The sequence below is a fragment of the Calidris pugnax genome, unplaced genomic scaffold, assembly GCF_001431845.1.
Source record: "Calidris pugnax isolate Ruff unplaced genomic scaffold, ASM143184v1 scaffold103, whole genome shotgun sequence".
NCBI classification, from domain to species: domain Eukaryota; kingdom Metazoa; phylum Chordata; class Aves; order Charadriiformes; family Scolopacidae; genus Calidris; species Calidris pugnax.
In genome coordinates, this window is record NW_015090990.1 from 3654997 (window position 1) to 3663889 (window position 8893).

Here is an 8893-nt window from a genome sequence, read left to right on the forward strand (position 1 = left end):
GCAGGACGCCCCCCAGCACCGGAGCAGCGGGCAGGACGCCCCCCCAGCACCGGAGCAGCGGGCAGGACGCCCCCCCAGCACCGGAGCAGCGGGCAGGACGCCCCCCCAGCACCGGAGCAGCGGGCAGGACGCCCCCCCAGCACCGGAGCAGCAGCCACACACCCACACCCGGCCACCCCATGGCTCGGCCGCAGCTACTCCCGCTTAGAGCCAGCGGCCCTTCCTCCGCCGGTGCCGCGGAGGCCCAGCTCCCCCCGTCCCGTTCCGTCCCGTCCCGTCGCGGCCTCCCCCCCGCACCTGACGGCCTTCTTGGCGGCCCTGCCGGGGCTGGGCGGGCGGTAGGGCACGACGCGGGGCTCCCAGCTGTCGGCGCCCAGCCCGGCGGGCACGGCGTTGGGCCTGCGCGCCGCGTTGCCGTTGGTGTTGGCGGGGCCGGGGGGCAGCGCGGGGCCGCCGCCGCCACCGTCGGGCTGAAGGAGTAAATGGCATTAATTAGAAATCTATGATAAAAGCAGTTCTAATAATATATACTTGCATAACTCTTAATCATGTGATGTATAGCTGTATAAGACTGCGATTAAAAGAGTTGCATTCTATGTCATTAACATAGGACATTGTAAATTACATTAAAAACTGTTTCAGTGTCAATTTCCAAATATGTGACTGTAAATAAGGAGGTATCAATAGTTGAGCTTTGGTTAGAAAAATACCTCAGAGGCAGCTGCTTCATCCAGTCCTGATTTGACAATGATATATACTAGGATAAGAATGACATAATGATTACAGATCATGTAAAAATTAAAAAAAAAAGGTAACTGGTCACTAGAGTATGATCTGAATTGTCTGTTTAGATATCCACAATAGAAACCACAATGTTTCTTACTGAGATAGATGTAAATTAGGTAGTATGAGTATACATGTGGGATGCTCCCCTCCTTCACCCCACCCCCCCCCAGCCCAGGGCAGCTCCATGAATGCGATCTGTAGTATTATTAATGTTAATTATCTAGTCTATATGTTAATCATCTATTCAATCGCATCTGGAAGACCTCCAGAAAAGCATCCCCCGGGCGGAGGGAGGGCGGGTGGAGCAGCAGGGGATCCCAGTGTCAGGGACCTTCATCCTGCCAGCCAAAAGGTGGACAGGGACCCATTGGAACAGGTCCACAGGAGGGCCACCAAGATGCTCGGAGGGCTGGAGCAGCTCTCCCGTGAGGACAGGCTGAGGGAGTTCAGCCTGGAGAAGACAAAGCTCCAGGGAGACCTTTTAACGGCCTCCCAGTACCTAAAGGGGGCTACAGGAGAGATGGGGAGGGACTCTTCATCAGGGAGTGTTGCGATAGGATGAGGGGTGATGGTTTTAATCCAAAAGGGGGGAGATTTAATTGAGATATTAGGAAGAAATTCTTTACGGTGAGGGTGGTGAGGCACTGGAACAGGTTGCCCAGAGAAGTTGTGGATGCCCCATCCCTGGAGGTGTTCAAGGCCAGGCTGGATGGGGATTGAGCAACCTGGTCTAGTGGGAGGTGTCCCTGCCTATGGCAGGCGGTTGGAACTAGATGATCTTTAAGGTGTCTTCTAACCCAAACCATTCTATGATTCTAAAATGGAGCCAAAGGGCTCCTTCGGCTGGGGCTGTGTCACCGTCCCACTATGGGCTGTCTGCAGGACAGAGCCACCACGGCTGCCGGGGAGAGCCCCCAGGCAGACAGAGCTGGAGAAACCGGCTCAGGACAGACTTTGCCGCACACACGGAGCCTCCGGCATGGGAATGATCCAACCCAGAAGTTCCAAAGCCAGCAGCCCTACATGGCCGCTCGGCGTCAGGCATTACTGAATAAGGACAAGGAGGAGGACCCAGCCTTTCCGCCCGTTCCCAGCCTGTGGCCCCGCTTCCAGCAGCCTCCCAGCCATTGGGGCTCTCAAGGGCCTTTGGATTTGCTCTGGCTGGTGGGGAGCCCATCCCACCCTCCTGGTGAAACACAGCCCGCCTGTCCTGAGGAGATCCATCAGCCGCAGAGCACGGCAGGGCAGCGAGAGCAGGCGGGAGCCCGCTCAGCTCCAGGGTCTCTTTCATTTTCTGGAACAAAGCAGCCTGTTTTCATCAGGAAGCATTTGGCAGCATCTCACCCCCCCAGAGATACAGGACCATCATCCAAGCTCAGCTCATTTTCATAGGCCTTTTTCTCCTGAATAGGCCAAGGCAAGCCATGGGGAAAGGCAGTCACGTGGATGGCAGTTTAATGAAGAACATATAAAAAACTAGAAACAGAGGGAACGCGATGGGACGAGGAGATGCCAGAAGTAAGAAAAGAGCAGAGATTTTCCATGGACAAAGGCCAAAAAACAGCCGTGATCATAAACAACCAAAGTCGCCTGTTTTCTGCACGCAGAGAAACGTGGCAGAAATAGATATATTTGATTTCCTGTACAGGTTGGAATATTAAATATTGGTCACCTTTACACAAGCCCAGATGATTTTACATGAGCTATAAGAAAGGTTTCACGTTGAAAAGACTGACCTGAGCTTGTATTTAGAGATGCGTGTGGGAGAAAGAACCAAAGTTTTCAGAAATAAGAGTCTGAGCTCGGGAAAACTGCATGGAGCCGAAGCTGTGGGCACAGCAAACACCTCCCCAGGGCTCGCTGGGGCAGTGGCCGAGCCCAGGGCCCCCCGTGCCAGGCCCCAGGAAGTCCCATGGGGGAAGAAGCCAGTGGGCAGCAGCGCCGTTCCTCCGGCAGCCCCCTCGCAGCCCCCCGCCAGCTGCAGCTCCTGCCTTTGTCTCCCTGGCGTTGGCGTGGGGCTGGGAAGGGGCTGCCAGGGGAACGGCCGCTGCTGCCAAGAGACTTGTTCCTGCCAGCGTTTCCCGGGGGTCTCTGGGCGCCGCAGCCGGGAGGTGCCAGCTCTGGGGAGCTCCGCAGAGTGCCATGTCCTCCCACCTACCCATCGAGCCTGCATCTCCCGGCCACTGGCAGGGGGACGGGTGGGCAGCCTCTACAGGTGCCCCCTGCATGTGTTTGCCCCCTCCAAGGGCAGGCACTGCCATCCCCATTGCCCTGGCACAAGCTCCCAGGGAACCCCGTGGCCCCTCGGTGTGCTCTGTCAGGTGTGCACCAGCAGCACAACCTCATCCACACCGCTCTCTGGTGGGCTTCTGGTGTACGTCCTGTATCACAGAATCAATCACATGGGGTTGGAAGGGGCTTCTGGAGATCATCTAGTCCACCCCCCCTGCCAAAGCAGCTTGCACAGGAACTTGTCAAAGCAGGTTTTGAATGTCTCCAGAGAAGGAGACTCCACCACCTCTCTGGGCAGCTTGTTCCAGGGCTCTGCCACCCTCAAAGTAAAGAAGTTCCTCCTCGTGTTTAGGTGGAACTTCTTATGTTCAAGTTTGTGCCCATTTCCTTTTGTCCTGTCACTGGGCACCACTGAAAAAAGACTGGCCCCATCCTCTTGACACCCTCCCTTTGCAGACATTGATCAGATCCCCCCTCAGCCTTCTCCAGACTAAAAAGACCCAAGTCCCTCAGCCTCTCCTCGTAAGGGAGATGCTCCAAGCCCCTCATTATCTTTGTGGCCCTCTGCTGTCCCCTCTTCCTGATGTCCCCTGTCATTCTGGAAGTGGGGAGCCCAGAAGGGGACCCAGTGCTCCAGATGGGGCCTCACCAGGGCGGAGCAGAGGGGCAGGATGACCTCCCTTGACCTGTTGGCCACGCTCTTCCTGATGCCCCAGGAACCCCGTACCCCTTCCCGTCCTCCGGGGGCCTGTAGAATCGCCTCGCACCGGACACCGGCCACGGTGCACGCCGGGCCGCACGCTGCACACGCGGCCTTGTCCTGGCTCCCTGGTGCAAGCCCCGCCCCTTCGCTAAGCCCCGCCCCCTGTCCGGTAAAGCCCCGCCTCCTTCCCCGGAGAGGCTCCGCCCCCTCCCCCCGCCCGAGCGTCGCGGTGACGCGCCGCGGTGACGTCAGGCGGAGCTGTCCGCTCAGCACCGGGCGGCGGGGCCGCCCCGCCGGCATGCGCGGGGGCCGGGGCCGGGAGCGCCGGGCGCCGCCGCGGGGCCGCCGCCGCTGCGGGTCCAGGAGCGCAGGTGGGAGCGGGCGGAGCGGGGCTGCGGGGTGGTGGTGGGGGGAGATCGGGGGGCCACCACGTGGAGGATCCGGTGGTTCGGGAGGCGGCCGCGCCGGGCCCTTGAAGTGGGGGGGTGAGCCCCGTTACCGGAGTCCTTCCCCCCACCGTCTTCCCATCCCGAGGAGTAAAGCGCGGTGATCGTATACGGGCGTGCGGGGCCCGGGTGGGGAGCCCCTGGGACCCCCGCCCGGAACAAAGAGAGGTGGGCGGAGCGGCCTCAACGGCCCGGCGGCCCTTGCGGCCGTCGCTTAGCAACGCCGCGCCCGCCCCGGCAGCCCCGGTGGGGGGCAACGGGGACGGCCCGGTGGGATGGGGAGGGGGGGGGAACGCGGCCCGGTGGGGCCAGGCCCCGGTTCGGCGGGGAGGGCGGCAGCAGGTGGGTAAGTCCCGGCGCCAATGAGCAGGCGCTGGGCTCCCCTAGCAACAGTGCCCTCGCCAATGGGCGCCGGCAGCTGCCTGCAACGCTGCCTGCAACCCTACCGGAGACGGGGTGTTCCCAAGCCACCGGTTCCCCGGTGCCCCGGCACGGTGTGGGTCGAGGGGGAACCACGCTGCTCTGCCCCACGCCACGCCGTGCCATACCCCCATCCCCGGCTCCCCCTCGGTTGGCAGAGCCCCGCTTTCACCCCGCACAGCATCCCCCCCCTCCCCGGTACCCGCCGCATCGTTCCTGGGCTCCCCGGTTAAAGTCCAATCCTGCTTAGCATCCCTCCCCCTTCCTCCTGGGGGGCTCAAGACGGGGCGGGCAGGGGCCCAGCGCTGGGCTGCCCACTCCCTGCTTCCCAAGGATTAGGCGCTCCGCTCGGCTTTTCCCCCCCGGGGGATTTGGAGCGAGGTGCTGGGCAGGTTTGGGAGCCAGGACTTGCAGCCCTCTTGCCACCTCCTTCTCAGTGCTCTGGTTTTGCTGGCCGTCCCGAGAGCCGGCTGCTTTAACGTGGCACTTGGAAAGGTTGGCGCTGGCACGGTGACAATAAACCCATCCTAAACCAACCGAGCCCAGAAAGGGACCGAGGGGAGCAAAGGGATGCTGGAACTGGCTCCAGGTAGGAGTGGGCAGACGGCCGCTGTAATTAGGTTTAAGCTGGAGCTGGATCAGTCTTTGCGGGGGATTATGACCCCTCCGTCTGCGTGGGCGCCACAGGGGGCCCGGTGACCGCCTGTTCAGCGTCCCGGCGCGGCCGTGGCATTAGGGGTGAGCCCTTGGGTCAGGGGCAGCGCCAGCGAGGAACCAGTCCCCCTTCTGGTTCCATGGGTCGGCGTGGGAGGGCTGGATCCAGTGCAGGAGCCAGCTTTGTTTTTACAAGGACACTGGGAGCTAGAGCAGGGATGAAAAATAGCCAGAAATATGATTAGAGGATTGGAGAAAATGCCTTGGAGTACAAGCTTTAAGAGCTCAATCTGTTTAGCCTATAAAAATAGAAGACTGAGGGGTGACTTAATTACCAAGCATAATTACTTCACAGGCAGAAAATACCAGGTAGTGGAAGTCTCCCTTTAATCGAGCAGGGAAAGGGCGCCGGAGAGCCAGGGGCAGGAAATTGAAGCCGCAGACAAATTATAAAGTGCCGTGTCCCAGTGGTGAAGCTCCCTGGGGGTGTGGGGGGGCTCCCCGGGGACGGTGCATCCCTGCAGCCACCCGTTGGGTGACGGTCTGTGCCCCCACAGCCCCCGCGGATGAGGCTGTTCCCCCATTCCCTCCTTCCCGCTCAGGTAGTGAGGGGCCGGAGGGTTTTTTTTGGCCTCTGGGTGGTCAGTGGTGGTCACCCCCATCAGGCACGTGCCAGCGGTGCCTCCATCCCCTTTTTCTCTCTCTCTCAGCAGCCGGGGCGGGTGCCGGGGCGCAGTTTTGCCGGCGAGCCATGGGGCAGGAGCGGAGATTTTGATGCCTCTCCTGGGAGTCCCCAGAGCCATGACTGCAACTGTGCAGACGCTGCGGTTCAAGCTGCTGCCGCACGAGCCGGGCCAGGACTGGGGGCACAGCTGCCAGCAGGAAATCGAGCGTCGCTACCAGGTGGTGCCCTCGGTGGTGTGCGCCATGTGCTGCCTCTTCGGCATCATCTACTGCTTCTTCGGTGAGCCAGGCCAGCCCGGCGGCTGGTGGGGCAAGCAGGGAGAAGGGCAAGGGGGAGCCAGGGGGGTGTTGGCTATCTGCCTCCTGACTGTAGTGGTCTCTCCGCAGGCTACCGCTGCTTCAAGGCCGTCATGTTCCTGACAGGGCTGATGTTCGGCTCCATCATCATCTTCATGCTGTGCTATAAGGAGCGGGTGCTGGACACGCAGCTGAGCGTGGAGGCCTCGGTGGGCATCGGGCTGGGCATCGGGGTCCTGTGCGGGCTGGTCACCATGCTGGTGCGCAGCGTCGGCCTCTTCATGGTGGGGCTGCTCCTGGGGCTACTGTTGGCGGTGGCCACGCTGGTGGTGATGGAGCAGTTCTACCACCCGCCCACGGTGTGGATCCCCATCGCGTTGCTCCTGGGCGTGGGGATGCTGTTCGCCGTCCTCACCCTGCAGTGGCAGCGCTTCTTCACCACCCTCTCCACCGCCGTCTTCGGCAGCGCCATCATGACCGTCACCGTCGACTACTTCATCGAGCTCTTCCTCCTGGTGCAGTACATCTACGAGCGCATCAAGGTGGCCCCCGCTCGCCCCGTGTGCTGGTACAGCTGGGTCATCCTGGGCGTCTGGCCGCTCCTCACCATGCTGGGCGTCCTGGTCCAGTGGAAGGTCACGGCTGAGGGATACTCCCACACAGAAGGTGTGTGGGGGCTGAGGGAGATGGACGTGGCACGGGGTGGGTGTGGGAGCTGGAGGGACTGGGGAGAGGTTCTCAGCACTTGGTTTGCTTGAACGGAGAAGGGATTCAGAGCTCTATGGGGGCACAGCACTCAAAGGGAGGCCTGGGTGCACAAAGCTGGGCTGATTTGGGTGCGGGGAGGATTTTAGGGTGCTCCACGGTGCTCACAGACCCCTCTACCCCGCAGTGATCATCAGCCGGCAGCAGCGCCGCGTGCAGCTGATGCGCATCAAGCAGCGGGAGGACCGAAAGGAGAAGAAGAAGAAGCGGAGACCCCACCACCCGCCACCCCACCAGCACAAAGCCCACCCGCCCGAGCCCGCCTACCGCCGCAAGCCCAACCCTGTGCGCCGCTTCGATGGGGACGTGCTCTCCCCCGTGAGTCCCGCGCCCAGGGTAGAGATCTCCCCTGGCCCCTGTGGCCCTTCCTTCTCCATCTGGGTGGGCTGGGGGGCAGAGAGGTGCCCGGGTGCCAGCCACCAGCTGAGCCCCCCGAGGGAATGAGGCTGGGGCTTCCTGGTAACCACACAGCTCAGGAGGGGCTGAGCTGGGACGTGCCCACCATGGAGCACTTCAGCCTGTGCAAGCTAATGTAAGCTGGTGGCCAAAAGTGCTGCAGCCACAGTAGAAAGAGGTATTGGGCGAGCTGTGACACATGTGCCAGGGAAGGGACAGGGCTGTGCACCTTGCTGTGGCCTGTCCCTAAAGGGCCCGAGAACTGGGGTGGGTGGGACTGCACAGGGCTGGTTCTGGTGGGCTGCAGCAGAGCTTAGGGTGGGGTGGGATGAAGTGGGCCAGGAGCAGAGCCCCCCTCACTTTCTGTCCCCTCTCTCTCGAGCAGAGCTACATCCAGAGTTTCCGAGAGCGGCAGACGGGACCGTCCCTGAACAGCCTCATCGCCAGCTCCCACGCTGTGGTGGACCTGGACTATGACTGCAGCTCCACCGTGCCCCTCACCACGGGCTCCGGCCCTGCCGTGCGGGTATAAGCCAACCCAGTGACCTCGAGCGACACCAGCACCCCAGCCTGCTCCAACAGACCCCTGGGACAGGCGGGGCTGTGCCCTCGGCCCCGGGCGGCCGTGCGCGCCTCGGGGCTGGGGATGGAGACCCTTCCTGGGGACACGTGGGACATGGCTGGGCAATCCCCAGCTGCCCACAGGCCCCCCGAGGTGCTGGGGGCAGCCCTCTGGCAGGGACTCAGCCCGAGGACCGGGGACACCAGCACCCATGGACACGTGGTGCGAGCGGCTCTGCTGGGGCAAGGGGGGGGTCCCTGAACCCCCACTGCTGCGTGTTTCCCCATGGCCCGGGCACGCTCATCCTGCATCCCAACATTGTCCTCCCCATATTTGAGCCCCCCTTTCCCTGTAAGCAGCTCCCCGCGCCTGCTCCCACCCCATCGCATCCCCCAGCAACTCCCCAAGTGCCTGTTGCCCCATGTCCCTTCCTCAAAGAGCAGGTCCCACAGCCCTTGCCCCCCCACCCCCCCAACCCAGGGGCTCCCCTGAGCATGTGTGCCCCGTCCCACCCTGGCCCTGAGAGCAGCTCCCAGGTAGCGCTTCCCAAAACCTGCCTCCTCAGAAGGTCCCCCTGCCCTAGCCACCCTCCCTGCCCCCCAGAGCGGCTTGCCTCACCCCCTTTTATCCCAGCTGGACCGGGGTGGTCCTGGGACAGAGGCTGCCAGGGCCAGGTGGTTCCTGGGGTGATGCTGGCAAGCGGTGCCCGTCCAGTGGGAGCTGCACTGGCCGGGTGCACCGCGTGCATCCCCCCCAACGTGTTTTAATGGGAGACAGGATACTGGATCCAGCCTTTGGGCAGAGGCTGGGCTGCCTCAGGGACGCGGGGACCCCTGCAGCGTCAGAGGCCGTCGCTGTTTTGCTGGCGACTGGATTTTATAGTGGCTGGGGGTGGGGGGACCCTGGGGTGAAGCTGAGCCTCTGGCTGGGGCAGGGGGGGGGGCCCCC

General features: G+C 62.4%; 2 protein-coding genes across 3 annotated transcripts in view; one reads left to right on the forward strand and one right to left on the reverse strand.

Moving 5' to 3' along the window:
* CHPF (chondroitin polymerizing factor) overlaps positions 1-464 on the reverse strand; it is a 25218-nt gene extending 24754 nt beyond the window's left edge. Inside the window, exon 1 of the mRNA XM_014954769.1 lies at positions 298-464. The gene's annotated coding sequence lies outside the window, so the exon portion shown is untranslated. The remainder of the gene's footprint in view (positions 1-297) is intronic.
* Positions 465-3978: 3514 nt separating this feature from the next.
* TMEM198 (transmembrane protein 198) lies at positions 3979-8885 on the forward strand. 2 transcript variants are annotated; one of them, XM_014954665.1, is made up of 5 exons: positions 3979-4092; positions 5955-6205; positions 6313-6888; positions 7115-7323; positions 7769-8885. In XM_014954665.1, exons 2-5 carry the CDS (start codon positions 6016-6018, stop codon positions 7913-7915), a joined length of 1122 nt encoding a protein of 373 aa, XP_014810151.1. In that variant the 5' UTR covers positions 3979-4092; positions 5955-6015; the 3' UTR covers positions 7916-8885. The 2 variants fall into 2 exon arrangements, with proteins under 2 accessions (XP_014810151.1, XP_014810152.1); XM_014954666.1 differs by having other exon boundaries at positions 7115-7305.
* The last annotated feature ends 8 nt before the right edge of the window (positions 8886-8893 follow it).